This window comes from Dipodomys spectabilis, unplaced genomic scaffold, assembly GCF_019054845.1.
Source record: "Dipodomys spectabilis isolate Male_0828 unplaced genomic scaffold, ASM1905484v1 ptg000671l, whole genome shotgun sequence".
NCBI lineage: Eukaryota > Metazoa > Chordata > Mammalia > Rodentia > Heteromyidae > Dipodomys > Dipodomys spectabilis.
The window spans coordinates 627244-646688 of NW_024871348.1; the positions used below are offsets into that span (position 1 = coordinate 627244).

General features: G+C 49.4%; 1 protein-coding gene and 1 long non-coding RNA gene across 2 annotated transcripts; both read left to right on the forward strand.

Moving 5' to 3' along the window:
• Nucleotides 1-7031: 7031 nt before the first annotated feature.
• On the forward strand, nucleotides 7032-7446 carry LOC122101667. The gene is made up of 2 exons (XR_006146405.1): nucleotides 7032-7115; nucleotides 7310-7446. It is a non-coding gene; the product is annotated as an uncharacterized LOC122101667 (long non-coding RNA).
• Nucleotides 7447-8194: 748 nt separating this feature from the next.
• Nucleotides 8195-14292, forward strand: LOC122101665 (ubl carboxyl-terminal hydrolase 18-like). The gene is made up of 5 exons (XM_042672140.1): nucleotides 8195-8329; nucleotides 8448-8618; nucleotides 10877-11008; nucleotides 11707-11756; nucleotides 14126-14292. The coding sequence occupies exons 1-5, from the start codon at nucleotides 8297-8299 to the stop codon at nucleotides 14169-14171; spliced, it is 432 nt and encodes a 143-aa protein (XP_042528074.1). The 5' UTR covers nucleotides 8195-8296; the 3' UTR covers nucleotides 14172-14292.
• The last annotated feature ends 5153 nt before the right edge of the window (nucleotides 14293-19445 follow it).

The following is a 19445-nucleotide window of genomic DNA, read 5'->3' on the forward strand; positions in this document are numbered from 1 at the left end:
TGGAAGTATAGCCATTGCTCAAGTGCTAATGTGCCGGCTGGGGTGAAAAAGCTCAAGGATGGACTGCACCTAAGCCCCGCATTCAAGGCCCAGTAGTGCCCATGAACTATTTCAGCTAGGCCCCCGTCTCCCTAAGTTTCCAGAGCCCTTGAAAATGTCCCACACCTGGAGAGTAAGCATTCAACACAGGAGCCTGTGTAGGAAATTCTTATCCAAACCATAACTCTTGTGAATGAGGCACAATAAGTAAATAAAGTTATTTCTTTCAAAAGGAGTGTAGTGTGCAGCTTAATGGGGTAATTAAACACATATGCTGCTAACGACTTGTGCTATAAATATATAGCTGTGAAAGCAAAGGCCACTGGATCTTTTCAAGAAGTTGCGCTCCTCGGGACCCGGGCTGCGGTGAACACTAATGCCCAGCAGAGGGCGCTCTGGGCCTGTGCGCTGTCCTCATCAGGACCCGGGGTGCGGTGAGCACTGATGCCCACCAGAGGGCGCCCTAGGCTTGCACACTGTCCTCTCATCAGGACTCGGGGTGCAGTGGGTCCCGATTCCCACCAGAGGGCATACTAGGCGTATGTGCACTGGCCTCCTGGCCTCAGGACCTGTGGCATAGAAGACATGCAGAGGCCACGTCCTATGGACTATGAGTCCCGGCACCCTGAAGCTGAGAAAGCGCACAGGTGAAGTGGTTCTGTCTGACTCCATTCTGGGAAAATGATCAGAGTCGGATTTAGAGTTGCTTCAAATAAAACACAAAATGAAATGGATACCATGGACGTATTACAGTAACAACTAGGACCTGAAATATATATATGTATTGGTCCCCTCGTGGGGCCTGAACTCTGGGCCTGGGCGCCGTCCCTCAGCTCTTCACCTCAAGGCTAGCGCTCTACCACTTGAGCCACAGCGCCACTTCCGGCTTTTTGCTTTTTGCTTATGTGGTGCTGGGGAATCGAACCCAGGGCCTCAGGCATGCAAGGCAAGCGCTCTACCACTGAGCCACCTTCCCAGCCCCTGATCTATTAACCTCTAGTACATTGCAGTGCACGTTGAAAAGTTCCACAAAATGTACAATGCTTTTATAGGGATATGTGAGGACTGGTTTTTAGTGTTAACATCCTCCCTGTCTTAAATGATACTTAACTAGATGATAATGATTAGCTATAACTGATTTATAATATAAAGGATTTAAACATACATAAGGGTCTAGGGTTGTTCTGACACACCACTGCAGACTGGGTTGTTTAGAGATCTGTGTTCATAGCTCTGAAGTTTAGCAGCATGGAATAAGTGTCTTCTGGGCCACATTCCCTCAGGAGGTACAAGGCACTGTGAGTTCTAGGTCTTCTCTCAGCTTCTGAGCCTGTGAGAGCAGAGTGACGTCTCTGCAGAGGATCATCCCTGGGTGCATTTCTGGGACCCGATTTCCCCCTTTTAGGGGCACAATAACAACAGAAACTGGAGTTGATCTCCTGCCAAAAGCGCATTTCCATGTAAGGTCACATTCCCAGGTATTGGGTGATGAGAGCATGCATACATGAACTTTGGGAACACAACCCATTACAATGTTCCTGCCTCTGCTGGGCAGCCTCTACCTCCATATTTTACCTCCCTATTGCTGGGGCTCCTCTGGAGCCCCATCTCCTTCCTGGCACCCAGCAGATCACTGCTGGCCCTGACTGCTGGCTTGAGCTGACACTGAGAATTCACTGAGAGCTGGTGTAGGGCAAAGGGTCTCCTAGACTGTTAAGGTCCCAGACTGTGTGAGGAAAACTATGCCGAGAAGTTGACCCTTTACTAAAAACAAAGAGAGGCCACGAAGGGAGACCTTAAAACCTATTTCACATGGAATTCCCCCCTATGTCATACCCTGCCCAATTAGAACGGTGCCTGCCGTGCAACGTTGTGCATTCCACCCCGTGATCGATTGCCTCCTGCTTCAAGGGAGTCGATGCCTCGGTGTGCACATTGCGCATCCTCCTGTAGCTATCTCTGTAATAAAGCTCCCGTAGCTGTCTTTGTAACAGCCCCCAGCTTCAAGGATGCAGGGCCTATAACATCATGTTTCCAGAATATACAAACCCCAAGAGTAAGAATATCCACTTGCTTTGTGTGGGGACCCCAAATTTGCCCGCCAATGCAAGCCAGAATGATAGGTTAGTTCAAACAGTTCCTAGGAGTCGGACTGTAACCCACCAGCCACGGACATAAACATGCAACCCTTATGTGGTGTTACAATCCCGTTGGCCACCTGTGCGTGGCCAGGCGTGGATGTTGCCTTTAAAAACCCTAGCTTGTGGGTTGTTCGGGGTCGCAGTTTCAGCTCCCGAGTCTGTGCTGCGTCCCTGGCCGGTTAGCTCTCCACTTCCCCAAGAAAGTCATCTTTTTAAGTGAGGCTGTCCGAACAGTGGACTTTTTTCCCCGTAACACTGGGACAAGACTGCTCTGGGGTTGGGACACTACAGTTTGCAGCAGGACCAAACAGAGGCTGGTCTGTCTCTGGCACTGAGGCTTTGGGACACTTCATCAGGGCTTCAAGTTTTCCAGGGTCCTGGGCAGAAGTAGCTGCAGCTACAGGCTAGGAGGAGGAGTGGAGCACTGCAGGGGTGGGGCAGGAGCAGGAAGTGAGCGGTCCAGGGGCGGGGCTGGTGGGACGCCAAGGGTCTTGGGGACAGTGTGCATACCTAGAGCACCATCTGGTAGGAAGCAGTGGTCACTGCACCTCTCTGGTCCTGAGATGAGGAAGATCATGTGCAGGCCTAGAGCACCATCTGGTGGGAAACATTGGTCACTGCATCCCCTGGACCTGAGAAGAGGAGGATCATGTACACAGCTAGACCACCATCTGGTGGGAATCAGCGCTCACCGCACCCCTTGGTCTTGAGGAAAGGAGGACGGTGAGCATGCCTAGAGCACCCTCTGGTGGGAAACAGCCCTCATTGCACCCCTGGTCCTGAGAAGACGAGCAAGGTGCTCACCTGTCTAGCGTGCCCTCCGGTGGGAATCAGCTATCACCGCACCCTAGGTGCTGAGGAGAGGAGGACAGTGTGCAAGCCTAGAGCACCCTCTTGTGGGAATCAGTGCTCACTGCATCCTCTGGTTTTGTGGGCGGAGCAGAGCAAGAAGTGAGCAGTGCAGGGGTGGGCTTGTGGGAGGATCTGGGGTCCTGAGGAGGACAGTACACACACCTAGAGCACCATCAGGTGGGAATTAGTGAACACTGCATACCTGGCCAGGACAAGAGGAGCACAGTGTGCACACCTAGAGCGCCCTCTGGTCAGAATCAGTGCTCACTGCACCCTCTGGTCCTGAGAAGGACAGTGCACACACCCAGAGCGCCCTCTGGTGGGAATCATTCTTAAAAGCAGCCATCAATTAAGAAAGCGTTAAAGCTCAACACTTCACTCTACTTTATCCACTGCAGCCCCTGGTCCTGAGAAGGACCGTGCACACACCCAGAGCGCCCTCTGGTGGGAATCAGTGCTCACTGCACCCTCTAGTCTTGTGGGAGGAGCAGAGCATGGAAGTGAGGGGTCCAGGGGCGGGGCTTGTGTAGGGGCAGAGAATGATAGGGGTGGGGCAACAATGAGTCCAGAGGCGGGGCTTGTGGGGAGGCAGAGCACAGGAGGGGTGTGGCAAAGGAGAAGTGAGTGGTGTATGGATGTCAGTCAGGGTACATATTAGGGTGTGTGATGGGGTATATGTTAGGGTACATGCATGTGACAGGTTACACATTTGGGATACACATAAGACGGTTACCTGGATGGTTTGGACAATGTATTAGAATTTAGAGTATTTATTAGGGTATGTGCTACGTTTAGGGTAAATGTGAAGTTGTAGTTTGTTAGGGTACATTCAGGGTACAGGTACAATTTAGAGAGTATGTGAATGGGTACTTGTTACCATATGGGTTCGTGTCCAGAGCATGTTTATTGTATTACAGTATATTGGGAATCTGTTAGGTTTAACATACATGTTAAAATAATGGCACATATTAGGGTATGTGTTTGAGTCCATGTCCATGTATGTGTTAGAGTTAGGGTACTTGATAGGGGATTTGTTAGGGTTACGGTACATGCTAGAGTGTGTGTTAGTTAGGGCACATATTAGGGTATGTATTAGAGTTAGCATACTTCACAGGGGATTCGTTAGGGTGAAGGTACATGTTAGGATATGGTTGAGTCACATGTTAGGGTACATTAATTTTTTAAAGTATGTGTCAAGGTACTTGGGGTATATGTAAAGGTCAGAGTTAGAGTATGTTAGGGTACATTCAGGGTACATGTAAGGTTACCTGTACGCTTTATAGAATATGTGTTAGGGTATTTGTTATTATATGCGTGTCTAGAGTATGTTTAATGTGTTAGAGTACTATTGGGAAATCTGTTGGGGTTAAAAGACATGTTAAAGTCAGGGCACATATTAGGGTGTACATTGGGTTACTTTAAGGTACAAGTTTGAGTGTATTTAAGGGTATTTGCATGGTTTTGAATAAGTGTTAGGGTCCTTGTTAGGGTATGAGTTAGTGTTTAGAGTACATGTTAGCAAACAGGGTATGTTTTGTGCACATGCTAGGGTACATGTATGACTTGAAGTACATGTTAGAGTACTTGTTACATGTAAATGTTTAGAGTGTGCGTTACAGTATGTGTTTGGGTATGTGTCAAGGTTACAGTTATGGTTTGGGTTAGGCAACACGTTAGGAAGTATGTTGGGATAAGTTTAGGGTACTTGTTAGGGTATATGTAAGCTGTACAGTACATGATAATGGTTAGGGTCTGTGTTAACCAGTAGGGTACATGTTAGAGTATTTGTTAGGGTTTGGCTTAGGGTTAAGGTATGTATTGGGTATGTTTGGGGTACATGCTAGTTTACCTATAAAGTACCTGAATGTATTAGAGTGCATGTAAGTCGTTGTTACCACACATTTTAGCGTTTAGAGTGTATGTTATGGCATGTGTTTGAGTTAGAATGAAGTTTATGGTATATGTCAGGGTTCGTGTTAGAGTTAGGGTATGTGTTAGGGTTAAGGTATACGCTATAGTGTATATTAGGGTTATGGTTTGGGTTAATTAAGGGCACGTGTTTGGGTATGCGGCAAGGTGAATTTGAGGTAGATGATATAGGGTGTACGTAAATGTGCCTGTATGGTTACAGTACTTGTTAGGGTACTTGATAGAATGTGACACTGTTTACTATATTTGTTAGGGTACTTATTAGGGTATGTGGTACAGTTTAGGGTTTTAGAGTAAAGGTATGTGTTAGGATAACTGATAGGGTACATGTTGGAGCATGTGCTAGGGTATGGGTTAGGGTTGTGGGTTAGGGTCAGAGTCAGGGTCATTGTCAGTGTTAGGATTATAGGTTAAGGTTATCCATCTGGTGAGGTTAGGGTGCTAGCATTTGGATTATGGGAATAGGTCAGGCTTAAAGTCAGGAAAGGGTGTAGGGAATATGGTAGACAAAGGGTGATGTTGTGGATGCACTTAAGGAAATGTTAGAGTAAGGATCCAGGAAAGGTTTAGGGTTAGGGAATGTGTGAAGAAGAACTCTGTGGGATGGGTTGGGGTTATGGATATGGTATGGATATGGAGGCTCAGTGGTACAGCGCTTGCCTTGCATGCCTGAGGCCCTGGGTTCGATTCCTCAGCATCACAGAAGCAAAAAGAAAAAAGCCAGAAGTGGCGCTGTGGCTCAAGTGGTAGAGCGCTAGCCTTGAGCTGAAGAGCTGAGGGACAGTGCCCAGGCCCGGAGTTCAGGCCCCACGACCGGACCTCCCCCCCCAAAAAAAATTGCAAGGTGACAGAAAAGCTAGGGATGAAAAAAGAAGGGAAGGAAGAAGGTAGAATAAACCTAGAGTACAATGCTCTGTAAGTCTAAGACGGGGAGAGTGAAAAGAAGAACTACAGAGAAAGAAATGGCAATTTACAAAAGCGATAACTGGTAGCACATTAAAAAAAAAAAACACAAAAACTAGGGACCTGTGGCTCACGCTAGGTACTGTGGAGGCCGAGATGTGAGGATCACAGTTGGAAACCAGCCTGGGTAAGAAAGCCCACCAGACTGTTATCTCCAATTAACCAAAAACAAAAGAAGCTGAAAGTTCAGCCGTAGCTCAAGTGGTAGAGCACCAGCCTTGAGGAAAAAAAGCTCAGGGACAACGCCCAGCCCTGAGTTGAAACCCCAGGACCAGTATATAAAAAATGTAAAGCAAAACGGGGCTGGGAAGGTGGCTCAGTGGTAAAGCACTTGCCTTGCATGCTTGAGGCCCTGGGTTTGATCCTCAGCACCACATAAGCAAAAAGAAAAAAAGCCGGAAGTGGCACTGTGGCTCAAGTGGTAGAGCGCTCGCCTTGAGCTGAAGAGCTGAGGGACAGCGCCCAGGCCCAGAGTTCAGGCCCCACAACCGGACCCAAAAAAAAAAAAAAAAAAAAAAAAAGTAAAGCAAAAAAAAGAGTCGTTTTTCTATCATTGCTGAGAAGGAATGCCGTCTGGCGCTCCGTCTGGTGGTCTGCGCCTCCCTTCAGAGTTCTGGCTTGGCCAGGTGCAGGCTGGGAACAGAGCAGCGGATGGAGCGAGGAGGCGCCGCTCCTGTGCTCTGGAGAGTCCCTGGAGCTGGTCTGTTCTACGGAATCCAGTGGGGCCAGGCGGGGCATGCCCAGCAGCCCCCGGCCGGCCCTTCAGCATGTGCCCACCTCTCTGCGCCGCTCAGGGAGTTCAGCTCCTGCTCTGGCTTTTCTGTGGCAAGCCTTTCCCCCTCCACTGAGGCTGCCGGTGTACCATACCCTTCAGAGTGTGTAGAGCACAGCCTTGTTCCCTTCCCGAGGCTTAAGTTTAAGAGGCGCTGTCTAATCCAGCACCAAGAATGCTTCTCCCTTCCTGAGCGCCTGACATGTGGTACCTCCTGACCTCTTTTGGGAGTTGGGAGAGTCAAAGGCAAGGTGGTGAGTGTTCACGTAGCTAGGGGTCGTGAGGACATGGGACTTCTCCAGCGACCGCACTGATGCGCTGTTCCTTTTTTTTAACCAGTGTTTGTCCAGCACGATGCTGCTCAGCTCTACCTCACGTTCTGGAACCTTCTTAAGGATCAAATAGATGATGTGGACTTGGTAAGAGCTGAAGCTGGAATCCCAGGACCTGTAGAGGTCGCTCACCATTGTGCATTTGTAGTAAGGGATCCGTGGAGACCGCTTGCCACGGTTCCTGGTGTCCTTCCTGGTACCTGCCCGGAGCGTCAGGGCTCGTCAGTCCAACAGGTCCAACTCTGGCCATAGCCTCACCTGTCCTTGGCGCCTTCTTGCAGGTAGAGAGGCTGCAGGCCCTGTACACGATCCGGGTGAAGGAGTCCCTGGTTTGCCTCCTCTGTACCAGAGAGAGCAGTAGGAACAGCAGTATGCTGACCCTCTCCCTCCCTCTCTATGACGTGGACGCAAAGCCTCTGCAAACCCTGGTGAGAGACTGGGTGAGAAAGGGTCGCCCCGCCATGCCAGTTCCCCCCGCCATGCCAGTTCCCCGTGTCCTTCCACCCGCGGACACTAACAACTCTGTTTCACTTGCACGGCTCTAGGTGGCCAATTTCTTTGAGCAGCAGCAGAAGTTCTATCCTGTTTCTCATTTTCTCACCCTCGTATTAACCAGGGCTCCTTGTGTTTTCTCCTCCAGTGGGTGGAAGATCCTGACAGATGTAGCGCTGGTAGTGGGGTGCTTGGGGGACTGTGGGGGAACCTGCAGTGGAGCTCAGCCCTCACCTGTGGGGTGGCCGCGTGCCCATGGAAAGGGTCTGCTGACGCGGCCTTTCCCTGCGGCCTCCGCCGGCAGGAGGAGGCCCTGCGCTGTTTTTTCCACCCCAGGGAATTAGCCAGCAAGAGCAAGTGGTTCTGCGAGGTCTGCGGGACGAAGACGCGTGGAAGCCAGGTGCCCACCCTCAGGTTCAGATGCGTCTCCGGGGCGGGCTGTTGCTGGGCCACGGCTTTCCAGACACTTCCGGGCCATTCCTGATGGCGGATGGGGTGGGATGTGGGTGAGGCTAGTTCAGACGCTCGGGCTTCTCATAGACGGGGCTGTGGATGTTGCTTTTTGACCACAGTCTTCCACCAGGAGTGGCAGGTGACGGCATGAGGCTGGGTGGGGGCGGTGGGGTTTCCTCTTTGGTTTTAGAGACGCTCCCTACAGCAGACTCCTAGTTTCTGAGGGCCAGGCACCTCTGCGGAGCCCTGAGCAGCTCACGGCTTTTGTCTGAGGTCCATAGTGCTGTGCCGGCCAAGCGTCCCCTGAGTCTCCGGGGAGAGGAATGGATTCTGCCATGGAAGCCTTCAGCTCCCCAGTGTGTCCCCCGCACCCCTCCCCCTGGGGAGGAGAACGAGCCACCAGGCCCGGCGTTTCTCAGGATCTTCCCGCAAGCGCCTCGGGGCCCCGTCTCACAGTGAGTTTTGCTTTTGCAGGTCTTGAGGATGACGCATCTGCCCCAAACCCTGACCCTTCACCTGATGCGATTCTCCATTCGGAACTCACAGACGGAGAAAGTCTGCCACTTGCTGCACTTCCCTCAGCGCTTGGATCTCAGTCAGGTTCTTCTGGCTGAGCATCAAGACTTCACTGAGGACGCAGAGCAGGTGAGGTGTTCTGGATCGATCCTACCAGACGCGGCGTCCTCCAGGTTCAGCGCTCTTACCCCTCGACTGCTAGATGGCACCGACTGGTGACTCCCCTGGTTCAGGCTCCCCAGGCCCGGGTTAGCGATTTGGTCTTCAGCTCACCTCCACAGTGTGAGGGCTCGGAGCAGCCCGGTGCTGGGTGCGCAGCGCCCCCGGGAGGGGAGCCAGGCGTGGTGAGCTCAGCCTCTGAGCACTGCTCTGTCTGAGGAAGTGTGCCCTCTGCGGGCTAGGCGGGGCCCGCACCGAGGACAGGCTGGCCTCAGGTTGCTGCGAGTCACAGAGGCAAAGGCATATTCAAGGCAGAGGGCTTAAAAACATTTTAAATTCAATTTATTTATTTATTGTTCAGCCAGTATGTTGGCACGTGCCTATCTTCTTTGCGGCCGGGAGACGTAGACCAGAGGGGCATTGGTTCAAGGCCAGTGTGAGCTACACAGTTAAGACCCTGCCTCACAAATAAAAGAAAGGCTGTTTTTGTTTTTTTCTAAGCATTATTGATTTTAATGACCATGTGGTCCCCCGGGGTCCGTGCTGGGGTTATCATTATAACAATGTCACCACAAGCCTTTGCTGTTCCTAGTGTTAGTTTCTTTAAAGATTCAGAACAAACCTGCCTTATTTCCAGTGTTGACACATGGAAAGTATTTGTGTGTAGGGATTTCAGTGTGTTTCTGTGACGTACGCATGCCGGAGGAATGGTGTCTTGTGGTCTTGGCACTGACTAATGTGTCATGCTGGGCCTGTAGCAAGCACATCGCCATTCACCATCTGAGCCAAGCCGCTGGGCCTTTTTGCTTGAGTTCTGTTATCAGGCAGTGGTTTGTTTTTGTCCAGGCCTGACCTTGGACTGCTCTTCTACCTCTGCCTCTCCCAGGGACAGGCTTCCGGGTGTGCACTTGTGTCTGGCTTGTCTGTTGAGATCGGAGTCTCACTAGCTTTCTGGCCAGGCTGACTTTGTCCACAGCCTTTCTGATCCCCCCCTCTGGAGAACCTGGATTATAGGTGTGCAACCGCACCCATCCTCAAATTTTGGAAAGATTAGCTCAAGCTAGACAACATACTTATCACTTCACCTGTGTCTTTGTGGTGAGCGTATGTAAAAATTCTTGAAAAGCATTTTCCGGTGTGGAACACATTATAATTACGATACTGTATGACATTGTTCTGAAACCTATTCTTCCCGTCTAACTGGAAGTTTGTGCGCTTTGATCAGCATCTTTCATTACAACCCCTAATAACCACTGTTGGGTTTCTGCTGCTAAGGTTTTTTTTTTTGAAAGAAAGAAATACTCTTGACTAACAAAAAAGTCAGCCCAAACTCTCACTACTAATGTTCCCTTTTCTTTTAAACAGTTTTCTAAGATTTTGAGGGAGTGGAACACTTCATGGACACATGTAGTAGAGACTTTGCGTCTGTAACATTCCTCTTCGTGTCCTACTGTCTTTGTAAGGTTTCTGTCCTGCCATTTCATTGTCCGTTTTCGGGTTCTTTTCTGTCACCGTTTTGTGGATATTCTAGTTCCATTTCTTCTCCTCACCTTTTTGAATGTCACCTCATATTTCTCACAGTTTCATTAACCTCAAACTGAAGACTTTCAGACTATGTCTTCTGTTCAGATGGTGGCATGTGTCTATCAGCCCATTAACCAGAGGAAGCCTGAAGCGGGGGAAATCATGTTCCCGACGTTTGCCTGGGGAAGGAAAAAACAGCACAGAACAGAGCTAGGGGTGTGATTCAATGGTAAGGCTCCTGCCTGGCACGCAGGAGGCCCTGGGTTCAAACCGCAACTTCCAAAACAAAACAACAAAAACAAAGAAGAAACCAAGGTGAAACAAAAAGTTCACAACCCCTCCCCCCCCAAACCAAACCAAAACAAATTCCCTTCCGATAACTTGTCTGCCAATGTTAAAAAACCCTTCTGCACGGTTAACAGAGACCTCCTCAGAGTTCCCACTTGGCAAAAATTGAACATCCCCCACTTACTGGTCGTGCGTCTGATATAACACAGGCATCACAGTTCTGGTTTGTGATGCTTCTCTTCAACTAGCTGTGAGATTCTGCAGGTCAAGGTCTTTTCTTCGAGCTCCTTGGAAGTGTCAGTGCCGGGCCTAGAGCAGGCAGTAAACAAGTGCCTGGCAAATATGCTTCCTCATTAAAGACCATACCAGGGCTGGGAAAGGAGGGATGGGTCGCTTACAGCCTTGTCCTCTTCCAGCGTGAAGCACAGTATGAACTCTTCGCTGTGATAGCCCACGTAGGGATGGCAGACTTCGGTCATTACTGTGCCTACATTCGGAATCCAGCGGATGGAAGATGGCTCTGCTTCAATGACTCCAATGTTTGTTGGGTGAGAACCATCATCTAAACTTTCCTCCTTCTCTGAATTCTCAGCTCAGAGTTGAAGACGCATTATGGTCTTGTAGTTTGTGTGTAGGAGCTGGGGAGTTTTGTGGTTCAAAGCCATTCTCTAGGTTTATTGCTTTATTTATTTATTTTCTTGCTTGTCTTGGGGCTTAGACTCAGGGTCTGGGTGCTGTTCCCCAGCCTCTTTGTGTTCAAGGAGAGTGCTCTACCTACCACTTCGGCCACAGCGCCACTTCCGGCTTTTTCTGTGTATGTGGTACTGAGGAATGGAACCCAGGGCTTCATGCATGCTAGGCGAGCACTCTACCACTGAGCCACCTTCCCAGCCATGGTTTATTGCTTTCTAAGCATCTGTTTGTGTCAGTGTTAGGTTTCTGGTGCTCTTAGCCCCGTACCTTGAAGGTATATGCTTTGTAGGAAACGTCTGTGGAGCGAGACGTTAAAGATGCAAGGTGTAAAACTCTGGGGTAGGTGTAAGCATTTCAAGGTGAGTGGGGACATCACAGAGGGTCTCAGGATGCACGGCGTTGTGTCACCAGATGCTCTGATGCTGTGTGGTCGCCAGGGCGGGCTTCTCCATTCTCTGCAGGAGTCTAACAGGGCACATTACAGTGTCCCCTGTTCTGTCCACACGTAATAGCAGCTGCCAACCAGCTGCTGATGTCTGTGATGTTCTTCCAGGTGTCCTGGGAAGACGTCCAGTGTACCTATGGAAATCATCACTACCGCTGGTAAGAGAAGCACTTGGGGGAATGGAGTACACTGGGTTCTTGGAGCTTTATGAAATCTGCACGGATGAACTATTGCCTTTATCCGAGAGTCCCCACTGACTACCATTCAGCCTCATCTTTCAGCAGTCATCCATGGCACCACACTTCCCTCAGAATTTAGACTTAAGTAAAGCACTGGCATAAGTCCCAATACCATGTCCATCATCTTCTGTAACTGTGTACCTGTATTTTCTGGTCTCTATGACCCTGTCCTAATTTATCTTCTGAGCAAGTGCCTAGTGGTGTTTTGATAATCACGGTCTTTCCTACTGCGCAAAGCCTTTACTGATGGGCCCCAGCGGATTGGCGGGGCTATCTTATCAGTACCGCGCTAACCGATTGCACCGCTGGAGCTCCAAAGGCAGGGCTATCTTATTTGCTTTCGTTGCTTTTTGAGCAGGCCTCCTTTATTACACTTCAAAATGTTTTTTGATTTTGCGACTTTTCCCCTCACACCAGACCATGTGCTCTGTTTTTTTTTTTTTTTTTTTTTTTTTGGTGCTGGTTCTTGGGTTTGAAGTCTAGGCCTAGGCATTGAGCTTTTTCACTCAAGGCTAGTGCTCGACCACATGAACCACAACTCCACGGCCTGCTTTTGTGTGGTTAATTTGAGATAAGAGTATCAAAGACTTTTCTGCTCTGCTGGCTTTGAACCTAAATTCTCTGATCTAAGCCTCCTGAATAACAAGGGTTACAAGTGTGAGCCAGTGGTGCCCAGAAGAGCAGGGGCCAGGACCACTCTTCTCTTTCTCAGTAAGCATCAGGACAAGATACTGACGTAGTCATTAACCTAGAGAGAAAAGCTGGATAAAGTTAAGGCAGAGATTTTTATATGTACTGGAGGTGGAAATGGAACTGACGGTGTAGGTAGTGGAGGTGGTATTGGGGTGACAGTGTAGGTAGTGGAGGTGGTATGGGGGTGACAGTGTAGGTAGTGGAGGTGGTATTGAGGTGACAGTGTAGGTAGTGGAGGTGGTATTGAGGTGACAGTGTAGGTACTGGAGGTGGTATGGGGGTGACAGTGTAGGTAGTGGAGGTGGAATTGGGGGTGATGGTGCTTGTACCAGGTGATATTCAGCTACATCAGAGGTTTGATTTCATAATTAATGGATTAGGTGGAGCTTATGTTTTATATCTTCCTTTTACCTACTTTTCATATTTTCCTTTTATTTATTCTCAACATTTCTCTTAGGTGCCTGTTCTTAGCCAATTTTTGGTTATTCATTCCCCTGTGATTTAGAATAGGGGTTAGCAAACTTTCTCTGTAGTAGTTAGAGAGAAAGTACTTAGGGTTTTGGAGCATAGCTTCTGTAGCTGTTACTCAGCTTTGCCCTTGCAACATGCAGGGTGCCACAGACAGCACGTGAATGAATGAATGTAAGTGGCCATGTTCCAATTAAGTTTATTTACAAAAAACAGGGTTGGAGTTGGCTTATAGTCCCATAACATGTCTGTCCCTGGTCCTTTCCTCCTTCCTTCCTTGCTTCCTTCCTTGCTTGCTTTCTTCCTTCCTTCCTTCCTTCTTTTCCTTCCTTCCTTCCTTCCTTCCTTCCTTCCTTCCTTCCTTCCTTCCTTTCTTTCTTTCTTTCTTTCTTTCTTTCTTTCTTTCTTTCTTTCTTTCTTTCTTTCTTTCTTTCTTTCTTTCTTTCTTCCTTTTAGTCCTGGGTTTGAACTCAGGGCCTGGGTGCTATCCCTGAGCCTCTTTGTATTCAAGATTAATGCTGTACCACTCGAACCACAGTGCTACTTCCAGCTTTTTCTGAGTAGTTTATTGGAGATAAGAGTCTCACAGACTTTTCTGTCCAGGCTGCCTTTGAACCATGACCCTCAGATCTCAGCCTCCTGAGTAGCTAGGATCACAGGCATGAGCCGTTAGCACCATGCTGTCCATGATTTGTACGTTAGCTAATAAGAACTTGCAGGTTAGTTTCCCAAGTCACTATTTTCTTTCCCTTTGATGAGACGGACAGGTTAGGTAGATGAAGGTTTGCTTCATTATCCTGGAAATTTGGTCCTATTGTGAATCAATAATATATCCCCTCAACTAGGCACTGGTAGCTCACTCCTGTCATCCTATCTCCTGAGGAGGCTGAGATCTGAGGATTGCGGTTCAAAGCCAGCCTGGGCAGGAAAATGTTTGCGACTCTTATCTCCAAGTAACTGGCTACAGAAAACTAGAAGTGGCTTTATGGCTCAAGTGGTAGAGCCCTCGCTTTGAGCTGGGACAGTGCCCAGGCCCAGAGTTCAAGTCCCACAACCCACCCAAAAATACATACAGCCTTTCAATGTAAATGTTTCATTTTGCTATGCTGATAAATTTCTCTTTATAGGCAGGAAACTGCATATCTTCTGGTTTACATGAAGATTAGAGGTTAATGGATATACTCTAAACCTTCAGAGACTGACAAATTCATTTCTTTTCCTGTCATTGGATCTGCTGAGTCTTCTAGGAGATTCTACAATGAGGAAAAACATAAAAACTGTAATAATTTAAGTCTTAAGTTATAATCATGAATGGTTACTGGTGTGGTTTGGATGTGGTTTGTCTCCAAAGGTCCTGTGACAGAGGCCTGGTCCCTTGTCTAGCAATGTTGTGGGGCAGAATCTTTTGAGAGTTGAGGCTTGTGCAGGGCATCTGTGGCTCATGCTTGAAATTCTAGCTACTCAGGAGGCTTTGAGAGTTCAAATCCAGATAGGGCAGAAAAAGCCTTGAGACTTACCTTCCATTGACAACTGAAACAAAAGCTGGAAGTGGAGCCATTGCTCAAGCTTTAATGTGCCGGCTCGGGTGAAAAAGCTCAGGGATGGACTGCACCTAAGCCCCACGTTCAAGGCCCAGTAGTGCCCATGAACTATTTCAGCTAGGCCCCCATCTCCCTAAGTTTCCAGAGCCCTTGAAAATGTCCCACACCTGGAGAGTAAGCATTCAACACAGGAGCCTGTGTAGGAAATTCTTATCCAAACCATAACTCTTGTGAATGAGGCACAATAAGTAAATAAAGTTATTTCTTTCAAAAGGAGTGTAGTGTGCAGCTTAATGGGGTAATTAAACACATATGCTGCTAACGGCTTGTGCTATAAACATATAGCTGTGAAAGCAAAGGCCACTGGATCTTTTCAAGAAGTTGCGCTCCTCGGGACCCGGGCTGCGGTGAACACTAATGCCCAGCAGAGGGCGCTCTGGGCCTGTGCGCTGTCCTCATCAGGACCCGGGGGTGCAGTGAGCACTGATGCCCACCAGAGGGCGCCCTAGGCTTGCACACTGTCCTCTCATCAGGACTCGGGGTGCAGTGGGTCCCGATTCCCACCAGAGGGCATACTAGGCGCATGTGCACTGTCCTCTAATCGGGACTCGGGGTGCGGTGAGCAGTGAAGCCCACCAGAGGGCGCTCTAAGTGTTCACTGTCCTCATCAGGGCGCAGGGTGCTGTGAACACTAATGCCCACTAGAGGGCGCTCTAGGCATGTGCACTGTCCTCATCAGGACCCAGGGTGCGATGAACACTAATGCCCACCAGAGGGAGCCCTAGGCATGTGTACTGTTCTCATCAGGACCCGGGGTGCAGTAAGCACTAATGCCCACCAGAGGGCGCTCTAGGCCTGTGCACTGTCCTCATTAGGACCCGGGGTGCAGTGAGCACTGATGCCCACCAGTAGGCGCCCAAGGTCTGTGCACTGTCCTTGTCAGGGCCCGGGGTGCAGTGAGCACATGCCCACCAGAGGGCGCTCTAGGCCTGTGCACTCTCCTCATCTGATGCCCACCAGAGGGCGCCCTAGGCTTGCACACTGTCCTCTCATCAGGACTCGGGGTGCAGTGGGTCCCGATTCCCACCAGAGGGCATACTAGGCGTATGTGCACTGGCCTCCTGGCCTCAGGACCTGTGGCATAGAAGACATGCAGAGGCCATGTTCTATGGACTATGAGTCTCGGCACCCTGAAGCTGAGAAAGCACACAGGTGAAGTGGTTCTGTCTGACTCCATTCTGGGAAAATGATCAGAGTCGGATTTAGAGTTGCTTCAAATAAAACACAAAATGAAATGAATACCATGGATGTATTACAGTAACAACTAGGACCTGAAATATATATATATATATATTGGTCTGGTCGTGGGGCCTGAACTCTGGGCCTGGGTGCTGTCCCTCAGCTCTTCAGCTCAAGGCTAGCGCTCTACCACTTGAGCCACAGCGCCACTTCCGGCTTTTTGCTTTTTGCTTATGTGGTGCTGGGGAATCGAACCCAGGGCCTCAGGCATGCAAGGCAAGCGCTCTACCACTGAGCCACCTTCCCAGCCCCTGATCTATTAACCTCTAGTACATTGCAGTGCACGTTGAAAAGTTCCACAAAATGTACAATGCTTTTATAGGGATATGTGAGGACTGGTTTTTAGTGTTAACATCCTCCCTGTCTTAAATGATACTTAACTAGATGATAATGATTAGCTATAACTGATTTATAATATAAAGGATTTAAACATACATAAGGGTCTAGGGTTGTTCTGACACACCACTGCAGACTGGGTTGTTTAGAGATCTGTGTTCATAGCTCTGAAGTTTAGCAGCATGGAATAAGTGTCTTCTGGGCCACATTCCCTCAGGAGGTACAAGGCACTGTGAGTTCTAGGTCTTCTCTCAGCTTCTGAGCCTGTGAGAGCAGAGTGACGTCTCTGCAGAGGATCATCCCTGGGTGCATTTCTGGGACCCGATTTCCCCCTTTTAGGGGCACAATAACAACAGAAACTGGAGTTGATCTCCTGCCAAAAGCGCATTTCCATGTAAGGTCACATTCCCAGGTATTGGGTGATGAGAGCATCCATATATGAACTTTGGGAACACAACCCATTACAATGTTCCTGCCTCTGCTGGCAGCCTCTACCTCCATATTTTACCTCCCTATTGATGGGGCTCCTCTGGAGCGCCATCTCCTTCCTGGCACCCAGCAGATCACTGCTGGCCCCGACTGCTGGCTTGAGCTGACACTGAGAATTCACTGAGAGCTGGTGTAGGGCAAAGGGTCTCCTAGACTGTTAAGGTCCCAGACTGTGTGAGGAAAACTAAGCCGAGAAGCTGACCCTTTACTAAAAACAAAGAGAGGCCACGAAGGGAGACCTTAAAACCTATTTCACATGGAATTCCCCCCTATGTCATACCCTGCCCAATTAGAACGGTGCCTGCCGTGCAACGTTGTGCATTCCACCCCGTGATCGATTGCCTCCTGCTTCAAGGGAGTCGATGCCTGGGTGTGCACATTGTGCATCCTCCTGTAGCTATCTCTGTAATAAAGCTCCCGTAGCTGTCTTTGTAACAGCCCCCAGCTTCAAGGATGCAGGGCCTATAACATCATGTTTCCAGAATATACAAACCCCAAGAGTAAGAATATCCACTTGCTTTGTGTGGGGACCCCAAATTTGCCCGCCAATGCAAGCCAGAATGATAGGTTAGTTCAAACAGTTCCTAGGAGTTGGACTGTAACCCACCAGCCACGGACATAAACATGCAACCCTTATGTGCTGTTACAATCCCGTTGGCCACCTGTGCGTGGCCAGGCGTGGATGTTGCCTTTAAAAACCCTAGCTTGTGGGTTGTTCGGGGTCGCAGTTTCAGCTCCCGAGTCTGTGCTGCGTCCCTGGCCGGTTAGCTCTCCACTTCCCCAAGAAAGTCATCTTTTTAAGTGAGGCTGTCTGAACAGTGGACTTTTTCCCCCGTAACACCGGGACAAGACTGCTCTGGGGTTCGGACACTACAGTTTGCAGCAGGACCAAACAGAGGCTGGTCTGTCTCTGGCACTGAGGCTTTGGGACACTTCATCAGGGCTTCAAGTTTTCCAGGGTCCTGGGCAGAAATAGCTGCAGCTACAGGCTAGGAGGAGGAGTGGAGCACTGCAGGGGTGGGGCAGGAGCAGGAAGTGAGCGGTCCAGGGGCGGGGCTGCTGGGACGCCAAGGGTCTTGAGGACAGTGTGCATACCTAGAGCACCATCTGGTGGGAAGCAGTGGTCACTGCACCTCTCTGGTCCTGAGATGAGGAAGATCATGTGCAGGCCTAGACCACCATCTGGTGGGAAACATTGGTTACTGCATCCCCTGGACCTGAGAAGAGGAGGATCATGTACCCAGCTAGACCACCATCTGGTGGCAATCAGTGGTCACCGCACCCCTTGGTCTTGAGGAAAGGAGGACGGTGAGCATGCCTAGGGCACCCTCTGGTGGGAAACAGCCCTCATTGCACCCCTGGTCTTGAGAAGAAGAGCAAGGTGCTCACCTGTCTAGCGTGCCCTCCGGTGGGAATCAGCTATCACCGCACCCTAGGTGCTGAGGAGAGGAGGACAGTGTGCAAGCCTAGAGCACCCTCTTGTGGCAATCAGTGCTCACTGCATCCTCTGGTTTTGTGGGCGGAGCAGAGCAAGAAGTGAGCAGTGCAGGGGTGGGCTTGTGGGAGGATCTGGGGTCCTGAGGAGGACAGCACGCACACCTAGAGCACCCATCAGGTGGGAATTAGTGAACACTGCATACCTGGCCAGGACAAGAGGAGCACAGTGTGCACACCTAGAGCGCCCTCTGGTCAGAATCAGTGCTCACTGCCCCCTCTGGTCCTGAGAAGGACAGTGTACATACCCAGAGCGCCCTCTTGTGGGTATCAGTGTTCATTGCACTCTCTGGTCCTGAGAAGAACAGTACACACACCCAGAGCGCCCTCTGGTGGGAATCATTCTTGAAAGCAGCCATCAATTAAGAAAGCGTTAAAGCTCAACACTTCACTCTTCTTTATCCACTGCAGCCCCTGGTCCTGAGAAGGACCGTGCACACACCCAGAGCGCCCTCTGGTGGGAATCAGTGCAGACTGCACCCTCTAGTCTTGTGGGAGGAGCAGAGCATGGAAGTGAGGGGTCCAGGGGCGGGGCTTGTGTAGGGGCAGAGAATGATAGGGGTGGGGCAACAATGAGTCCAGAGGCGGGGCTTGTGGGGAGGCAGAGCACAGGAGGGGTGTGGCAAAGGAGAAGTGAGTGGTGTATGGATGTCAGTCAGGGTACATATTAGGGTGTGTGATGGGGTATAGGTTAGGGTACATGTATGTGACAGGTTACACATTTGGGATACACATAAGACGGTTACCTGGATGGTTTGGACAATGTATTAGAATTTAGAGTATTTATTAGGGTATGTGCTACGTTTAGGGTAAATGTGAAGTTGTAGTTTGTTAGGGTACATTCAGGGTACAGGTACAATTTAGAGAGTATGTGAATGGGTACTTGTTACCATATGGGTTCGTGTCCAGAGCATGTTTATTGTATTACAGTATATTGGGAATCTGTTAGGTTTAACATACATGTGAAAGTAATGGCACATATTGGGTATGTGTTTGAGTCCATGTCCATGTATGTGTTAGAGTTAGGGTACTTGATAGGGGATTGGTTAGGGTTACGGTACATGCTAGAGTGTGTGTTAGTTAGGGCACATATTAGGGTATGTATTAGAGTTAGCATACTTCACAGGGGATTCGTTAGGGTGAAGGTACATGTTAGGATATGGTTGAGTCACATGTTAGGGTACATTAATTTTTTAAATATGTGTCAAGGTACTTGGGGTATATGTAAAGGTCAGAGTTAGAGTATGTTAGGGTACATTCAGGGTACATGTAAGGTTACCTGTATGCT

What these genes read in the sequence shown, in the direction of transcription:
- LOC122101665 (XM_042672140.1), top strand. Translation starts at nt 8,297, where the DNA reads ATGGATTCTGCCATGGAAGCCTTCAGCTCCCCA. An exon ending in TGGAAGCCTTCAGCTCCCCA is followed by an intron (nt 8,330 to 8,447) that starts GTGTGTCCCCCG and finishes TTGCTTTTGCAG; the next exon opens with GTCTTGAGGATGACGCATCT. An exon ending in TCACTGAGGACGCAGAGCAG is followed by an intron (nt 8,619 to 10,876) that starts GTGAGGTGTTCT and finishes GTCCTCTTCCAG; the next exon opens with CGTGAAGCACAGTATGAACT.